At 35.7% G+C, this 20,268-nt stretch overlaps 1 protein-coding gene across 2 annotated transcripts in view; it reads right to left on the bottom strand.

Annotated features, from left to right (window-relative positions):
- Positions 1-20,268, bottom strand: part of CCDC122 (coiled-coil domain containing 122) — a 33,462-nt gene that overhangs the window by 8,591 nt on the left and 4,603 nt on the right. For both annotated transcript variants that reach the window (XM_008537912.2, XM_070578340.1), the window contains exons 2-6: positions 18,802-18,934; positions 15,413-15,502; positions 14,779-14,894; positions 8,725-9,123; positions 7,837-7,953 (exon numbers count right to left, since the gene is read on the bottom strand). In XM_008537912.2, the coding sequence (XP_008536134.2) occupies positions 7,837-7,953; positions 8,725-9,123; positions 14,779-14,894; positions 15,413-15,502; positions 18,802-18,829 (750 nt within the window). In that variant the 5' untranslated portion in view covers positions 18,830-18,934. The remainder of the gene's footprint in view (positions 1-7,836; positions 7,954-8,724; positions 9,124-14,778; positions 14,895-15,412; positions 15,503-18,801; positions 18,935-20,268) is intronic.

The following is a 20,268-nucleotide window of genomic DNA, read 5'->3' as shown; positions in this document are numbered from 1 at the left end:
CATATTTTGTTCCTGACACCTAGTAGCTCTGAAAGTGCTCTAAATTTTTCCCTATCCTTTTAAATTTGGAGACCAGATTGTACAAAATTTAGGCAAGAGCAACCATCAGTGAATCTCAAAATGCTTTACACAGTATCTGTTATCACAAAATATTGCTTGCAGCACTCATCATTTGCTAAAAACTCCTTAAATGCACTAGTCTCCCTTTTCTGAAAACTCTTAGATTTGGCAAATAATATTTTTGTAACCTTGAAATGAAAATCACTGATTATTGCTGAACACTTTGTATTTGAAGCTTTGTGTTAGTATACTTTGTATTTGCTTCCTTAATTTTTAAATCAATGACTCATAGCTTATTTTTATTCTCCTTTCTCTTATTTTTAGTTTCCTTCTCCCAAAACATATACAGACAACAGACAAGAGAAAAAGGCATTTTTGGATAAACATTTGGAAATACTTCTTTCATTTAGATATGGCCTAAAAATACCAAAAATAATTATTTGACAAAAATACATGTGAAATTCAAAAACTATTTTCATTATTTCTGAACCAAAAAAATGTAAAAAAGCAACATTAATATCAAAACTAAAACATGCAAAGCACAAATGTTCGAAAGCATTAAAGTTTAGAACAAAGAATGCTGTATCTAGGCAAGGGATGACCATGAACTGTACCCAGGCCATGGCTAAAGACATTCAGAAGGGGTAGAAAAAAAGACTCAAAGAAGAAATAAAAAGTAAAAATCTTCTGGTACTTGAATTTATCCCCTTGAAAAAGTGGTTGTTTTGAGAAAGAGGTTACTCATATCAATGATCAATTCTCGTCAAGCAGTAAGAGAAATTGTTGAAAAAAATGCAATGTTCTCAAGACAATGGTGTGGCTGTATTTGTCTTCAGTTTTATAATTTCTTATAGATAATCTCTAATTTCTTAGATTTTCATTTTTTCAACCATAATATTGTGGTAGAATCGAGGACTACTTTTAAATGTATTGGAGGTAATAGAACCAAAATGAAAAAGCCCAAAAGAGAGGTAGCCCTATTGTGAAAGCTTAAAAACAATTTATTAAATTTCCCAGGAAGAAGTTGAATTATGAAAACTTTTTTTTAGGTTTTATTTTTTAATTTTTTTTATTGAGGTAAGATTGGTTTATAACATTATATAAATTTCAGGTGTATATCATTATATTTCAGTTTCTGTGTAGACTACATCTCGTTCACCACCCAAAGACAAATTACCATCCATCACCATACACATGTGCCTAACGGCTCCTTTCGCCCTCCTCCTCCCCTCCTCCCCTCTGGTAACCACCAATCTAATCTCTGTATCTATGTGTTTGTTTGCTGTTTTTGTTTTTATCTTCTATTTATGAATGAGATCACACGGTATTTGACTTTCTCCTTCTGACTTATTTCACTTAGCATAATACCCTCAAGGTCCATGCATGTTGTTGCAAATGGTAAGATTTCATCTTTTTATTTTTTTTATAGCTGAGTAGTATTCCATTGTGTATATATACCACATCTTCTTTACCCATTTGTCCCTTAATGGGCACTTAGGTTGCTTCCAAGTCTGGGCTATTGTGAATAATGCTGCAATGAACCTAGGGGTCCATATATCTTTACGCATTCACGTTTTCGTGTTATTTGGATAAATACCCAGCAGTGAAATAGCTGGATCATATGTTCTATTCTTAATTTTTTGAGGAATCTCTGTACTGTTTTTCATAGTGGCTGCACCATTTGCATTCCCAACAGCAGTGTATGAGAGTTCCTTTCTCTCCACATCCTCTCTAACACTTGCTATTTCTTGTCTTGTTAAATATAGCCATTCTGACGGGTGTGATGTGATATCTCATTGTAGTTTTGATTTGTATTTCCCTAATAATTAGTGATGTTGAGCATCTTTTCATGTGCCTGTTGGTCATCTGTATATCTTCTTTGGAAAAATGTCTGTTCACATCTTTTGCCCATTTTTTAATTGGGTCATTTGTTTTTTTCTTGTTGAGATGTATGCGTTCTTTATATAGTTTGGGTATTAACCTCTTATCAGATATATGGTTTGCAAATATCTCCTCCCAATTGATAAGTTGTCTTTTCATTTTGTTGATGGTTTCCTTTACTGTGCAGAAGCTTTTTAGTTTGATGTAGTCCCATTTGTTTACTTTTACTTTTGTTTCCCTTGCCAGGTCAGACATGGTATTTGAAAATATACTGCTAAGACTGACATCAAAGAGTGTACTCCCTATGTTTTCTTCTAAGGAGTTTTATGGTTTCAGGTCTTACATTCAGGTCTTTAATCCATTTTGAGTTAATTCTTGTGCATGGTATAAGATCATAGTCTACTTTCATTCGTTTGCATGTGGCTGTCCAGTTTTCCCAACACCATTTATTGAAGAGAATTTCCTTTCTTCATTGTATGTTCTTGGCTCCCTTGTCAAAAATTAGCTGTCCATAGATGTATGGGTTTATTTCTGGGCTCTTGATTCTGTTTCACTGATCTGTGTGTCTGTTTTTGTGGCAGTACCATGCTGTTTTGATTATTATAGCTTTGTAGCATATTTTGATATCAGGGAGTGATGCCTCCAGCTTTGTTCTCTTTTCTCAGGATCCCTTTGGCTATTTGGAGTCTTTTGTTGTTCCATATACATTTTAGGATTCTTTGTTCTATTTTTGTGAAAAATGTCATTGGAACTTTGAGAGGGATTGCGTTGAATCTATAGATTGCTTTATGAAGTATGGACATTTTAACTACATTAGTTCTTCCAATCCAAGAGCACAGAATATCTTTCCCTTTCTTTGTGTCTTTTTCAGTTTCTTTCAACAATGTTTTATAGTTTTCAGTGTACAGGTCTTTCACTTCTTTGGTTAAATTTATTCCAAGGTATTTTATTCTTTTTGTTGCAATTGTAAATGGGATTGTATTCTTGATTTCTCTTTCTGCTACTTTGTTGTTAGTGTATAGAAAAGCAACTGATTTTCGTATACAGATTTTGTATCCTGCAACTTTACTGTCTTCATTTATTATTTCTAATAGTTTTTTGATGGATTCTTTAGGGTTTTCTATATATAAAATCATGTCATCTGCAAAACGTCTCAGTTTCACTTCTTCCTTTCCAATGTGGATCCCTTTTATTTATTTTTCTTGACTTATTCCTCTGGCTAGGACTTCCAATACTATGTTAAATAAGAGTAGTGAAAGTGGGCATCCTTGTCTAGTTCCTGTTCTTAAAGGGATAGCTTTCAGTTTTTCTCTGTTGAGTATGATATTAGCTGTGGGTTTGTCATATCTTTATTATGTTGAGAAACTTTCCTCCTATCCCCATTTTATTCAGAATTTTTACCATAAATGGATGCTATATCTTGTTGAATGCTTTCTCTTCATCTACTGAGATGATCATGTGGTTTTTATTCTTCATTTTGTTAATGTGGTGTACCACATTGATTTATTTGTGGATTTTGAACCACAATGATGAAAACATTAAAAAATGATGTCTCAAGCTAGTGACATTCCATCTAAATCTCACATTAGTGGCCATTTACATCACCCTCTACCATTAAAAGTACCCACTTACTTTTCTGCTTCTGTCAACATGAAGTAGACATACTTCATAACGTATTCTTCCTGCTAAGTAGAACTAAAAACCCTGCTCATTATATATAAAATAAAAATAAGAAGCTTCTGAAAGGTAGAGAGAAGAAGGCAAATGGACTATGGACCTCAGGACCCAAGGAGTAACATGGTGATGAGTTCCCTGGGTTTTATTTTGCCTCATATACCCAGAGTAGATACTGGAGAAGACAGCAACCTGGAAATGCCAATAGGTGCAGACAAAAAAATTTCCAAGAAAAGTCTGCTCTCTAGCCAAAGAACTAGGAAAAGGGCAGCCTAGCAAAGTAGAAAACTTTTAGATAGTAACTACTTTATTAAGGTAAAACACCACGAATAAACTATGATCCCCTGCCACTGACCCCCCCACCCACCCACCCAACACACACACACCAGCAAAGGCTGTGTGGAAAGCCTAAACTTCCACCATTGCTAAGTTATAACAAGGTGCCCTAATCCTCCTGCTGGGGTTGTGTCAGAAAAGGCTAATTAGGGAACCAGGACTTTTCATCCCCATTGGGTAGTAAAAACCACACCCAGTGGTGTCGCCGGAGCCAATTTGGGGAGCCTGGACTTCTAACCCCTTCTAGTGGTAGCAACTCATCCTTCCCCTTCTCACTGAGAGAATGTCAGAGGAGGCCTACTTGAGAGTCAGGACATGCACCACCATTCAGTAGAGACAAGGCCACATCTACATGGTATCAGTGGAGGCCACATGGGGAAGAGTAAGGAGGTGCCCCTGCCCCTCCCAGCCAGGGGGTTAAAAGCAGAGGCCCAGTGGGCAGGCGGAACTCCCTCTCCTGGCCAGCAGTAACAAGAAGCTTTTTCTCCCTCCAGGAGTGGCAATGGACACTGAGTGGAGAATCTGAGTTTCTAACCACCACCTGGAAATAACAATGATCACGAGTCTTAAAACATAATACCCAACACATTCAGATTTCAATAGAAAATCAATTATCAAACCAAGAACTAGGAAGATTTCAAACTTAATAAGAAATAACAATGGACATGTGCCAGTACTAAGAAAATCACAGAAGTCAGAATTATCTGACAAGCATTTTAAAGCAGTTATCATAAAAATGCTTCAATGAGAAATTACGAACTTGCCTAAAACAAATGAAAAAATAGAAAGTATCAGCAAAGAATAAAAGATACAAAGAACAAAATGGAAAGTATATAATAATCAAAATGAAAAATTTAATGGCTGGGCTCAGTAGCAGAATGGAGGGGAAAGAAGAAAGAATCAGTGAATGGAAGATAGAACACTAGAAATTACTCAATCTGAAAAATAGAAAATAGACTGGAAAAAGGAGTAAACAGAGCCTCAGGGACCTGTGGGACTATAGCCAAAATCTATCATTTGTGTCATCAGAGTTCTGGAAGGAGAGAAGAAAGAGGGCCAAGATGGAAAAGTATTCAAAAAAAATAAGAGCTGAAAATTCCTCAAATTTGGCAGAAGACATAAACCTACAGAATCAAGAAGCTGAGGATATTCCAAATAGGGTAAATCCAAAGAAATTCATGCCAAAAGACAGTAAAACTTCCAAAAACCAAAGACGTAGGAAATCCTGAAAGCAGCAAGAAACAAAAACCTTATCCATATGGAGAAAATTTGAATGACTGAATTTCTCCTCAGAAAGAAGCATTTTTCAAGTTTAGAAAGGACTGTCAACCCAGAATTCTATATCCAGCATAAATGTCCTTCAGGAATGGAGGGGAAATCAAAACATTCTCAGATGAAAAAAACTAAAAGACTTTGTCATCAGCAGACCTATCCTAAAAGAATGCATTTAGAAGTTTTCTTTTCTTTTTTTTTTAAAGATTGGTCCTGAGCTAACATCTGTTGCCAATCTTCTTTTTTTCTTCTTCTTCTTCTCCCCAAAGACCCCAAGTATATAGTTGTATATTCTAGTTGTAGGTCCTTCAAGTTCTACTATGTGGAATGCTGCCTCAGCATGGCTTGATGAGGAGTACACCCAGGATCTGAACTGGTGAAACCCTGGGACATTGAAGTGGAATGCATGAACTCAGCCAATTGGCTATGGGGCTGGCCCCAGAAGTTTTCTAAAGAGAAAGCAAATGATAAAAGAAGGAATCTTAGAACATCTGGAAGGAAGAAAGAATATAGTAGAGCGAAAACATGGGTAAATACAGTAGACAAATGGAGAGGTCATAGCTAAAGTGTATGAGGTTTCTTTACAAGGTGATGAAAATTTCTAAAATTGACTGTGGTGATGGTTACAAATTATGTGTGACTATAATAAAAACCATTGAATTATACACTTTAAATGGGTGAATTGTACAGTATGTGATTTATATCTCAATAAAGCTGTCTTAAAAAATCAGAGGTAGCCCAGGACCAGCCTGGGTACTTAGTGGTTAAGTTTGCACACTCTACTTCAGTGGCCCAAGGTTTGCAGGTTTGGATCTCTGACCTACACACTGCTCATCAAGCCATGCTATGGTGTTGCCCACATACAAAACATAGAGGAAGATTGACACAGATGTTAGCTCAGGGTCAATCTTCCTCACCAAAATAAAGAATCAGTGTTAGCCTGAGGAAAGTGGTACAAGAGAACTTTCCGGGCATCATGGGAAAGTTTTATATCGTGGTCTAGGTGATGGTAACATGGGTGTAAGTCAAAACATACATTAGGCAAAATTAATCAAGCTAAATCCTTACGATCTATGTACTTACTCTTATGACAATTATACTTCAATAAAGTCTATTAGCATAAAAAAATTACGAGGTAATCTCAAATTCCATTCCAAAATGCTTTTACCAATTTATACTCATACCAATGGTATATTAGAATTCCAGTGTTCCACATCTTACCAATTGTAATACTGATAATCCAATGGGCTAAATATGGGACCTCATTCTGGTTTTAATTATCAATCCATTAATGAGGTTAGTCATGTTTGCCATTGCTTTTTGGGATATTCATATTTCAAAAAATAAGACTTTTCATACTATTTACTCAATGTTCTATTGGCTTGTTTGACATTTTCTTATCTCTTAGTCACTTATGTGTGTTACAAATATCTTCTCTCAAAATGAATCCTGTTTTATATATTGTTATGGTGCATTTCAACAACCTAGAAATTTATGATATAGTCAAAAGTAATATTTAATCATGCAGTGTGTGTGTGGGTAGGTGTGTGTGTCTTTTAAAAGAAATATCTCTCTGACACAAATGGTTAATTTTGTCATTTATATTGTCTTCAGTCCTCCTGGAAGTGTGTGTATGTGTGTGTTATGAGGTATGAATGCAGTTGTATTTCAAAATTTTCTTTATTTTTCCATATGGCTAACAGATTTTTTTGTATCACATATGATGGGTTATTGCTGGATTCTTTTTTTTCTTTAACAATTTTTTTTCCATTTCAATGTCATTTATATTCTGTCTTACTACTTATGGTTTTACAATAAATCTTGATATCTAGAAGGGCAAAAAAACCCCACACTTATTTTGATTACTAGTAAAATATAAGAGAAAATCATAGTGTTTCTTAAAGAGAATGTTTTGTAAAGGTGAGGTTTTTTTATCTTCAACTTCCTCAGATACTTTGTAATTGTGTCAAATTTAGTCACAAGCAAGTTAAAAACTTGCATCTTTTATTTTACAAATTAATTTCTTAAGGGTGAAAATTAGTTATTTGCCCTTAATGACATATTCTTTTCCATTTTTGTTCTCCATTTTGTGAACAATAATGATCACAGAAGTCTACCAGTGGTGGTACAAATTTAGTCTCACTTTCAATTTTGCACATCACTTTTTTTTTTAATTTGACTCTTGGTAATGGCAAGTATGAAGTCAGAGAGGTTTAGAATACTAATGACTTCCATTGATTTTTTACTCTATTTTGAGGAGTCTCTGATGTCTACTTAGGAATTGTCATCTTTTTGACTTGAGAGCCTCTGTTTTCTAGCCATTAATTTGGTGCCAAGCTGTGGGTGGAATGAGACCTGGAAGAATTCTAGGCCAGATTTAAATAGGACTGAGTGCTTGCTCTGTTTGAATACATTCACGTATTTGAACACCTTTGAATGAGGGAGTTACCTCTAATTATGTATTAATGATTTGGACTTATCTACTGCTTTTTATAGTTCTTTTTTGTCCTCTTGCTGCTTTGAGAATTGAGAGTAAACTATGGAAATTATGAATGTAGTATAAGTTTAAGAAATGATCTCATAAACATTGAAATCCTGATGATTAAAGCTTACCTCTATTTCTTTCCTTAATCTTTCATGTGTCTCTTTTTCTTCCTCAAGAAAACAAGTTTCTTCAATGATAGACTCTTTTACAGTTATAATTTTATCCTTTAGCTTTGTAATGTCTTCCTGTATATTTATAAAATTCAAAATATACAAGTCAAACAATGAATGGTCAGTATAAATCCAAGATTTTCAGTGTTTCTATAATGTAAGAAAACTAGCCATCACATTTAATTTTGTTAAATAGGATTAGAATATCGCTTCCATATGTACAAAGGATAAAGAACTGTTATTCAGGTGAAAAACTTTAGATTTGAAAACTTAGAACTAAAAACCAAATGAAAATAAGACATAAAGGAAAGTGGTAGTTATAGTGGCAACTGCCCAGAAATAGTATAATGGGTATTTTTAATTCTCTTGTAAGAAATTATAGGTATTTTAAGTTTGTGTCTCCCACTGTCTTCAAAGAATAGTAAAAGAAATAGAAGATGCTTAAGGTGAAATTATTAATTCATAGTGTTTGCATAACAGCATTAAGCATACTAAATTGATTTGAATTGGTCTAGATCCATCAGTCTAGAAGCTGGGACTTCAACATTTTTGTGAGTTCTACTTTCTGCAACAAATGGATTAACTGTTCACTGTGATTTTATTTGTCTATATATTTTTATTAATCCACAGAGGATTTGGGACATTTCCTTTATGCTTTTTCACATTTGGCATAGTTGTTACATATTCATGTACTTATCCAAGTTTTTAAAAATTGTGAAAATACTTTCTGAATCTAGTTAATGCAGCTATGGGTTTTTTATTAAAGTAGTGATAAATTTATCACTTAAGAAGTGTACTTGCAAAAAAGGAGTGACAGAAAAAGTTTTGATAAGTGATATTTCAAACCTGTACTTGTTTCATCTGGTTTCCTTCTGGATTTTGGAGATCTTGCACAAGTTCCTCTTTCATTGCCTTTAGTTTTTTAACAAGATCTCGTTTTTCCTGGAGTTCACTCATAAATGACCATTTGCTTTCTATTTCCCCCAAACTATCTTTATGCACTTTTATTTTTGCATGATATTCATTATATCTTATCACTTGTTCCTCAAAATCTTCTTGGGCAGCTTCTATGTCAAATTTAAGCTTTACGTTTTCTGAATGTAAGGATTTGATTTGAGTTTCTAGGCTCCCACACTGAAGTTTGGTATTCTCTATGGCAGCATCTTGCTGATAAATTTGCCTCTCTGTTTCCTTAGTTTCTGCAGAGACAGATGCTATTTGTTTTTCAAGCTCATGAAGTTCATTCTGTAATATATTTCAACATTATTATTATTAATTCACGATATGCAGCATAAGAGAAAAGTCATTGTTTTGATCCACAGTGCATGTAGGAAAATCACTTAACATAAAAAATATGTATTTATCAGATATAGAAAAATTGATGAATAGAAAGAAATGTGCAATAAAGTAAAAAAATTATTTTATAATCTCAGAGGGAGCCCAAAGTTATATATTTCTTATTTTTTAAAGTTCATCTAATTCTAAATATTACAATTTTATCATTTGTCTTAACGTTTTATATATAAAAGATACTTTACAATCATTTTAATAATGTATTTATGGGCATTGGAAGTACACACTGAAGAAAGACAATATGATAAAAATGATAAAGCCTTGGGTTAAAAAATCAAAAGATCTGGATTCTACTGCCCTTACTGCTATTTACTAGTTGGTATGATCATACATAGCAAGCTTAATTACCCTATCCAAACCTCACTTTCTTCACTTGTAAAATGAGTATAAAGGCATCTATTTTACCTCTCTGTGACATTTGGCATTTCTAACCAACACCTCCTCTTTGAAGTTTTCACACCACCACTCTTCTCTGGTTCTCCTCAGATATCTATGAGCATCCCTTCTCAATGTCAATGGTTCCTTCAAATATAGGTCTTCCTCAGGGTGCAGTCATCATAACTTCCTCTTTTCATTCTATATATAATCCTGGGGTAATCTTATCCTTACTTAAATCTTGAGCTATGTATATGATGATGATTCACAGATCACAAGTGGCTGTTGAGTCCTACACTCAGCTGCCACTGGCCATCTGAATCATCATGTCCAAAAATCAGACTAATCCCCCTCACCATCCCATCCTGTTCTTCCTTGTATCAGTTATCTATTGTCAGAACCACAAAATTTCAGTGACATACAACAATAATTGCTTATTGCTCACATGACTGGGAGCAGCTGGGATTGGCTAGATGTTGACGTTGGTTGGATTTGCTCAAATGTCTGGGGGTTGGCTGGCTGGAAGATGATTGGCTGACTGGGCTGGCTGGGGTGTCTTGGCTTTGCTTTACATGTGTCTTATCCTCCAGTGGGCCAGGCCAGACAGGTCCCTCTTATGATGATAGCAGATGCAGAAGAATGGAAGCTCAACTATGTAAGAGCTTTTTCAAGCCTCTGTTTGAATGACATCTGCTGACATCCAGCTGGTCATATGATGAAACACACAGTCGAGGGGGTAAAAGTATGCTTACTCACTATGGAAGGACACTGTAATGATACATGGCAAAGGGTGTAGATATATACAAGGAGGAAGAATCTGGACCAAAAATGCAAATTACCACACCCCTATTTTCCCAAACTAATTAACTAATGATACTACTTGGGAGCCATCCTTAATTCCTCCCTTCTCTTTATTATCTATATCTAACTGTTCATCAAGTTCTATAGATCCTCCCACCAAAACAACTCTGTAGGCCATCCTCCATCCTTTTTTTTCCCTATCTAGTAGGTTATCCTTTAAAGAAATTTATAATTTTGAGAGGGAGGCGCTGCACTAAAAAGGCAGACCCAACCTGTCTTTTCCTGGCAGAGACAAGATAGGGAAGCACCATGAAAAATACAAGATGCTGATATCTCCAGCTCTTATATCTCAATGCCCGCTTGACATTTGTATTTAGATATTTAACAGACATCTCAACTATACATGTTCAGAAAAGAACATTTATTTTACATACCCAGCATATTTCTCCTCCAGTCTTCCTCATTTCAATAAACTGTACCACTTTGCACCTGGATACTCAAAAACCTAGAAGCTATTCTTGATTCCTCCCTTTACCTTAGCCCCCACAACCTATTGACTAGCAAATCCTGATGGTTGGGCCTCCGAAATAAAATCCTCAATTCACTTCTGACCAATCTTTGTAGCGTGGTCTAGCTCCTACCTGGTCTCCCTCTCTCCATTCTTCCTCCTTTCCCCCAACTAGGCTCCATATATTAAGCAGAAGAATCTTTAAAAAACATAAATCATATCCTGTTACTTCCCTGCTCAAGATCCTCCAATGGCTTCTCATTGCACTGATAATACAATTAAAATTCCTTACTGTGGCTTGCACGGCCTTATGTGCTCTAGTCCCTCTCTACTGTGCCATCCTTCTCATGTGCTACTCTCCCCTCTTCCAGCCTCCTTCTATAACAAAACACCAAAGGCTGGGTGGCTTAAACAACAGACATTTATTTTTCACAGTACTGAAAACTAGGAAGCCCAAGATTAAGTTATGAGCAGATTTTGCTCCTGGTGATGACCCTGTCCCTGGCTTGCAGACAGCTGCCTTCTTGCTGTGTCCTCATAAGACAGAGAAAGAGAGAGAGAGCTCTGGTCTCTCTTCCTCTTCTTATCAGGACACTAATCCCATCATAGGGGCCCCACCTTCATAACCTCATCTAATTACCTCCCAAGGGCCACACCTCCAAATGCCATCACACTGGAGGGAACACAAACATTCAGTCCATAACAGCATCTCTTTGAAATCAATTGATATGTGTGGGGCTATTTCTGGACACTCTATTCTGTTCCATGGATCTGTATGTCTTATCTTTATTCCATATCACACTATCCTGGTTACTGTACTCTATAATAAATCTTAAAATCAGGTAATATATGAACTTCCAACATTGTTCTCATTCTTCAAAATTGCTTTGGAGCCAGCCCTGATGGCTTAGAGGTTAAAGTTTGGCACTTTCACTGTTTCAGTGGCCCAGGTTCATTTCCTGGCCATGCAACCACACCACCTGTCTGTGGGTAGCCAGGCTGTGGCAGCAGCTCACATAGAAGAACTAGAAGGACTTATAAGTAGGATATACAATTATGCACTGGGGCTTAGGGAGGGGGAAAAAAAAGAGGAAGATTGGCAACAGATATTAGCTCAGGGACAATCTTGACCTCCAAAAGGGGAAAAAACATGGTTTTGGCTACTCTAGGTCCTTTCCATTTCCATATGACTTTTAGAATCAGCCTGTCAATTGCTCTAAAAAGTGCCTGCTGAGATTTTGATTGAAACTGCTTTTACACTATAGATAAAATTGAAAGGACTGACATGTTAACAATACTGAATCTTCTGATTCATGAAAATGGTATATTTCTCTATTTATTTAGATCTGTAATTTCTCTTAGCCATGTTTTTCTGTCTTCAGCATACAGGTCTTACAAACCGTCTTAGTCTACTTGGGTTGCCATAACAATATACCGTAGACTCAGCGGCTTAAACAATAGAAATTTATTTCTCACAGTTCTGAAGGCTGGAAAGGGTGTCAGCATGGTTGGATTCTGGTGAGAGCTCTCTTCCTGGCTTGCAGACAGCTGTCTTCTCACTGTGTCCTCACATGGCAGAGACAGCCAGTAAGCCCTGGTGCCTCTTCTCTTTTTATATCACAAAGGCCTCACTCTCATGACCTCATCTAAGCCTAATTAATTTCCAAAGTCCCATCTCCAAATACAAATTAAATTTTAATTTCTGACTGTTTCTTTCAATGTATAGAAACACAGTTGATTTTCATATATTAGTCTTGTCTCCTTCAACATTTCTAAACTCACTTATTAGTCCTAGTAGTTTATTTTTTTTATAGATTCCTTAGGATTTTCTAAAGATAATCATGCCATATGTAAATAAAAACAGTTCTACTTCCTCCTTTCCAATCTGGATGCCTTCTATTTATTTTTCTTGCCTGATTGCACTGGCTTGAACTACCAGTACCACAGAATGAACAGAAGTGGTAAGGGCACACATCCTCGCCTGGTTCCTGATCTTAGGAGAGAAATATTCGTCTTTTACCATGAGATATGAAGTTGGCTGTAGGATTCATGTAGGGATGTAGATGCCCTTTTTAGATTGAGGAAGTTCTGTTCTATTCCTACTCTGCTGAGAATTTTTATCATGAATGGATGTTGGATTATGACAAGTGTTTTTTATGCATCTGGAATTCTCTTTCTAAAACATAAATTTAATCTTTTGCTCCCTTGCTTAAAGCTCATCAAAACCTTCCCATCACCTTTAGAATAAAGTCTGGATTTCTTATCATGGTATATATCTCCCACCACTTCTCAAAACACACTCTAGACTATACCACCACCAAACTACATATAGTTCTATGAATGTATCAATGCGATTCCAAGACTTTGTGAATTTTCTCAGGTTCTTCTTTTTGGAATATCATCCTCCTCACCCTCTAACCCTTAAACCTGTCCCAGATACCATTCAAGTGAACTCCAGCTATCCTTTAAAACTCAACTGAAACATCACTTTCTTTTGATCACTTCTTCCGGGTTAAATCTGTGTTCATGCCTCTATTGACACTACTCCCTGCATGTAATTATTTATTTACTTCTTTGTCTCCCTCTTCAATAGATGGTGAGAAACTTAAGAGCAAGGACAATGTTTAGCAAAATGCTTAATAGAACATAAGCCCTCAATATAAGTGAAATAACATCTGTGAAACTCTTTGAAGACTGAGAAGTTTTACAGAAAATATCTAAACCTAATGTCAAAATCCAGCCCTATACTGTCCACCAGAGCCCGAGCAAGAATATCCTACATATATTTATAAGTATTAATTCATTTAATCCTCATGAAAATCTTAGAAGTAGGTCCTATTGTTATCTCCATTTTACAAATATGAAAACAGAAGCACAGAGAAATTAAACCACTGAGCGACAAGTAGCAAATCTTATTTTTCAAACTAGGCAGCTGGGCTCTAGAGCCTATTCTTTTCATTTCTATGATATATTTCATTAAGAAAAACCTTTACAAAGCACATAGTAAAGATACTATTTCCATTTTTCTTCTTCTTCTTCTTCTTCTTCTTCTTTTTTTTTTGCTGAGGAAGATTCACCCTGAGTTAACTTCCAATGCCAATCCTCCTTTTTTTTTGGTCAAGGAAGATTACCCCTGGCTAACATCCCTGCCAATCTTCCTCTATTTTTCTTTTTGTATGTGAGACACCGCCACAGCATGGCTGGTGAGTGGAGTAGATCTGTTCCTGGGATCCAAACCCATGAACCCAGGCTACCAAAGCAGAGTGCATGGAACTTTAACCCCTTGGCCATGCGGCTGGGACCTCCATATTACTTCTTTAGCTATATTAACAGAGCACAGTTATATCTAATTATGCTGCATGCAAAAACCAATTACAGCTTCCAGATTACCTGTAGTGGAATTATGAATATATTATGAAATATAAGGGACACAGAAATGTTCTCTGTCTACTTGAAATGTTCACTCACTAGTTCACAACTAGTAACTCACAAGCCATAGCTTTAAAAACACTGGCTTAAAAACTTAACCTTCCTTCAATTCAGCATTTTAGGAAGAACTATCAAATAGAAGTAAATTTAAAATAATTTTGTGTGACACATTGGGTTTTATATGCTCATAGTACAGTTGCAATGACACTGCCGAATCTTTGCATACTGGGTGTGTAAAATGTTCCATGAAACTCAAATGCTCATATAGACTTCACTTAGTGATAAAAGAATAATTAAGAAGGAGTAAGTGTGAAACAGAAGTGTTTAAAATTGCCTCCCCAAATTAAGTATCCTTAAAAACTTCTCTGTTACTAACTTAAAATAGTTTTGAAGAAAGTAAAGACTCATTTAAAAGACTGTATGAAATAGGTTACCTGCAAATGGAATAAAACTTTTTTATTTTTCTCTATTTCTGATGTTTGTGATTGTTGTTGCTTTGCCACTTGCTCTACAGCATCAGTTAATGAAGATGTGTCCTGTTTAGCCACAGCTAGACAAAAGAATATAGCACATAAAAATTTAAATGCAGACATTCTAAGAAAGTTATGCTTCTTTACTCAAAATCATGAAAAATTTGATATTTTCTCATAAATAAACGACATTTAGGATTGGTAATCTTCCCTTTATGACTATAAACAAAACCAAAATCAAAGGCAATAATAATAGACAATTGAAAATAGCCTACTGCAGTGTTATATTTATTCCTTTATGGAACAACATAAATATTTTGATTGTCCTATTTTTTTTTATCCAGACCACTTGCATAAATACTATAATTATAGTGCTGCCATAACAACTTTATAGCAATTACAGTTAATGAATTTTCATTATAGGCCTGCATTCTCAGGTTGTTATGCCTTTTCTAAAAACTGTATATGTTTCTTCCTGGCAAAATTTAACAGCTTCCCTCTATTCTAATTTGCTATCAATTTTAACACAATCATCCTATCATAGTACTTTGTTGTCCCTTATCTTTTAATTATGTATTTCTTAAGAATCCTTCATTACCTTCTTCAGGAACTCCTTGACTCTTCCTTTCTATGTTGCCTGACATTCTTGTGTGCCTCTTTTCCCCTTTCTGGTTCACCTTCTTTACTCCTACAAAATAATCATCGTTGATAATCTTTCATTTTTCTTTATTTTTTTCCTTTCATATATTGGTGATTCTAAAAGTAAATTAATTGTCAAATACCTCCCAGGGATGGCAATGACATTTCATCATTTGTTCTAAGAGTTAAATACAATGGTTAAGTGAGAGATTTTTGGAGGAAAGTAGAACTGTATCTGAATCTTGGTTCTCCTGCTTTTCAACTGTTATGAGCTTGAGCAAGTTTCTTAACTTCTCTGATCATCAGTGTCCCCACCGGTAAAACCTCACAGGGCTTTTGTAATAATTAAAGTAATATATGTAACAAGCTTAACACGGTACCTGACATATATAGTGAGTAATTAATTATTATGGATTAGTAGTCGGTACCTCCAGTACGATGATGAAATGGGTTCTGAAACTGTAACCAGAATCAGTGAGAAACAGTGCCAAGGTGGATTAACAATTTCTGCCGCGGGTCTAGGATATAGGGAATGTAGCACTCCTGTCCAGTGCTATTCTGGCTGGGGTACTCCCTGTGCAAGTTTAAAACCTTATTTCAATCTTTTCTATATCTAGGAGTAACTGATAAGATGAATGGGTAGATATTTTTCTTCTTTGAACGAAGGAGAGAAAGAGTTCCTTCCCTCTACCAACACAGCAAATGCTGAGTTGGCAGAGTAAAGGCATTACCAGCTTTTGGGAAAAGGGTATCTGAATTTGCCTGTCCATTCCTACATAAATGAAATTGTACAAGTTTGCATGATTAAAAAATTTACTGTTGTTAAATACTTCTGAAATTGTCATCACCTATTTAACATTTGAACATATGGATTTTTTATATTTAGATGACATCTGTTTTAAAAAAATCTTAGTTGATTTTTATAGAACCTGTGAATCTTTCCAATCATACTAAAGTCATGTCATGACAAACTTTGCAAGCCAAAAGAAGTGAAATATTATCATAACAGTAAGGCACATGTAAGGAAGCTTTCACAAGGAAATCTGCAGGATCACTAAGTATCTTTCCTAAAGATAAGTTACATTCAAAGTTTTGTATACAAGTTAGATGTGTTTTCCAAAAACAAAATTTTAAAGGATTGAAACTTGATATATAAGCAAAAAGGAAAGAACAACAAAGTTGAATTGCTTCCTAAATCAGGAGACTCAAATCTACCCAGAAATATCTTATCAAGCTAAAGAAATCCTGAGAGCTTAACTCAGCAGAGGGTCATAATAACCCCTGAGAATTTACAATTCTTCTCTGTTTCTTCACTCCCTTCAAATCCCATTTCAAACTTGCCTCTTTTATGATGTCTTCCTTGAAACTGAGTCCATTTCCTCTTCATGCTATTAACCTATGTCCTTTCTGCTTAACATGCGGACTGCCCCAGATTAATGCTAATATAGCCAAATCTGATTTTCTCTCTAGCTCTTTTGCATGGGTTTCACGATCACAGACTTCACCCTTAATTCTCTCTATCTATCTACCTTGAAAAGTGCAGGCCCTTTACGTTTATACTTCCAGTTAGTTCTCTCAATTAATTACAATAGTAAACATATAGTGCTTACTTTGTGCCAGACATTGTTCTAAGTGCTTTACATAAAAAATAACAACAAAAACAAACATTATATAGTGATTATTCTGTGCCATGTATAAGAACTTTACAAATATTAACTCATTGAACCTTATGAGGTAGATACTATTATTATAATTTTCATTTTACAGAGAAATACAGTGAGCTCAAAGAGATCAAAAAATTTACCCAAACTAAGACACCTATTAGTGTGAGATTTGATTTGAATTCAGGTGGTTTGGCTCCAGGGTTCACGTTCTTAACCAGTAGGCTAGACTACCAAGATTATAATTTTTTAAAGAGGAGAGCCATGTCTTTATATACCACTCCAGAATCCAACTACTTTTGTATTCCTGTATTGCTAAAATACCACTTTAGTCAACTCTCTCCTTTCCATTCCCACGGCTACCCACATTTCTTCTTAGGGGAACTATTTCAGTAAAGTCCACTGATGGAACTGCTAGAGTTTCTACAGACCTCCAGTGGCCTCAACACCACAATTTGCACTATCAAGAGGAGATTCTGAGTTCTTCATGCTCCTGGGAAGTTCCTTCTAGGTAAGTTACCTTTCTGGTGAGTCCTCCTGTTTCTCTCTCCCCCAAATCATAGTGTCATCTCCACAAACTGCCTAAGACACTCACTGTGTACTATTCCCATTTTACCCTACATCCCTGTTAACCTCAATCTCCAGGAGAAGACTGAGACTCCCAGATCATTCCTCATCTTGAAGACCCAAGACTCATGCTTGGTAAGTCCCCTGATTTGATAGTTACCCACTCTCCAGCTCTTTTATATCCTTCCATTGTGACCCCTGAAACTCTTGGTCCATCTTCAGCAAAATCCTCTCTATTTTCAGTCTCTTCAGTGAACTTTCCCTTCATCTTTTGCTCGAACCGAAATCCTCCAAAGATACTGCTTCCTCATTCTCAAGCCACTAAGTCTGGACGTGAGGCATTTTTCCTGCTTTCCATTACCATGTGCCTGGCACATAATAGGGACCTAATTGTAGTCAATCTCCACTCTAATTCACCCTGTCCACTGACAGAATAATGCTTGCAAAATACTGTTCTGATCATGTCAACATCACAGCCAACTTTCAACTCCATCTTAGATGGCATCTCCTTTAAGAAGTTTTTCTTGATCTTTCTGGATAGATATGATCTCTCTCGCTCTTTAGTGCAATTTCTTCTATATCCCTATTATACCATGATAGATATCAGTATAGGTTCTAGAGTAAGACAGAGCTAGTTTAGAGTCCAGGTTGTGCCACTTTCTAGTTTATTAGATAAATTCTTTCCAACTCAGGCCTCACATTCTTTATCTGTAAAATGAGAACAAGAGTAGTACCTGCCTCATTAGGATTATTGTGAAGACTAAAAGGAATAATGCATTTAAAGCATTCAGCAAACTCCTGCCACTCAACAAATTTTTACTCTTATTCCCATTCTTTTATATGATATTTCCCCATTAGACTGAATGTGTATTGTTTTCACACCATTGTAAAGTCAAAAAGTCCTAAGTCGAACCATGGTTGAGTTGGGGACCGTTTGTACAGGCAAGGCATTGTGGGGACTAGAAAGATGAATTAAGTGACTCTGACTCCAAAACAAAAAGCTTCATGAAGGCAAATACAGTGTCTTACTTATTTTCGTATTCCCTAAAGAATCTGTTGAAGAAACCTAAAAAATGAAAAAAATTAAACTTATAGAATAAAAAAACAAAGTGACTGGTACCTCTTGATCTCGATTTCTGAAGCAACATAAATTGAAGAACTCTTAGATGATATTTATTTAAACCAACTATTCATGAAAGGATATCTGCTTTAAAATTGGGAAAGTTTTGGGTTCTTCTCTGTCTGGATCTCTGCTGTAGAATGGACATAAAATAAAAATGAAAACAAGCTACTGCCATCTACTGATAATTCATTACAATTGCACAAGTCAATGAAAACAAGAGTTTAGAGACTAGACAATATCAATTACTCTTTCATTCAAACCACAAATGTGGGTACATGTTTCAGATCTTTCTAGATTCATGATGGGGTTATGTCTAATAAACCTATCATAAGCGGAAAATACCTAAGTTGAAACTGCATGAAATACACTTCAACTACTGAACATCATAGCTTAGCCTAGCCTACCTTAAACATGATCAGAACGCTTACATTAGGCCACATTGGGCAAAATCATCTAACGCAAAGCCTCTTTTATAGTAAAGTGTTGAATATCTCATGTAATCTATTGAATACTGTACTGAAAGTGAAAACCAGAATGGTCGTATGGGTACAGATGGTTGTCAGTGTATTGGTTGTGTACCCTGGTGATGGTAGGGTTGACTGGGAGCTGTGGCTTGCTGCCTCTGCCCAGCATCATGAGAGAGTATCGTACAGCACATTGCTAGCCTGGAAAAGATCAAAATTCAAAAACTGAAGTATGGTTTCTAATGAATATGTATTCTTCTCACACCATTGCAAAGTCAAAGAGTCCTAAGTCAACACCATGGTTAAGATGGGGACTGTCTGTGTATGCAAGGCATTGTGGGGACTAGAAAGATGAATTAAGTGACTCTGATTCAAAAAAAAACCACCAATCTTACAATACCTACAGTATTTGGTAGCAAATGTCCAAACTCATATATAAAACACAATCATTTAGGAACGATACTTTCAACTCCAAAAAAGCTTTATAGAAAACGATGCAATGGAAATACTATAATAAACTACCATTCTTCTGTAATAACTATAGTCAACATTTGTTGAATATTTACAAATAACTGGCACTGTTCTAAGTGCTTTTACATGGATTATGTTTATTGTCTCTCAAAGTAATCCTACAAGCTAGATATTATTTTACCTATATTTTATAAATTAGCAAACTAAGACTTGGAGAAATTAGAAAATTTGCCAAGGGTCACACATCCAACAAGTAGCAAGGATGGAATTTGAAGCAATTAGGATCCAAATTAACATTTATTAGGCACTTCTATGTAGTAAAGCACTGTGATAAGCCTGATTTGTGCACTATCTCATCTGAATTCAAGAGGCAAGCTTCTGTATTCGACCCTTGGGAGGAGGTTTTAAAAGGGCCATGGTTCAAGCTTTTGGAAACTCATCATCTGGTACCTCCCTCACAGCTAATGAGCAAAATAAAGCAAGGCTGTCAAACTCCACTGGGGCTTTTGAGAGCTTTTGGCTTAGAAGA

Source organism: Equus przewalskii, chromosome 16 (assembly GCF_037783145.1).
Source record: "Equus przewalskii isolate Varuska chromosome 16, EquPr2, whole genome shotgun sequence".
Lineage (NCBI taxonomy): Eukaryota > Metazoa > Chordata > Mammalia > Perissodactyla > Equidae > Equus > Equus przewalskii.
The sequence above is the reverse complement of the archived record's forward strand: the minus strand, read 5'-3'. Positions and strand labels throughout refer to the sequence as shown.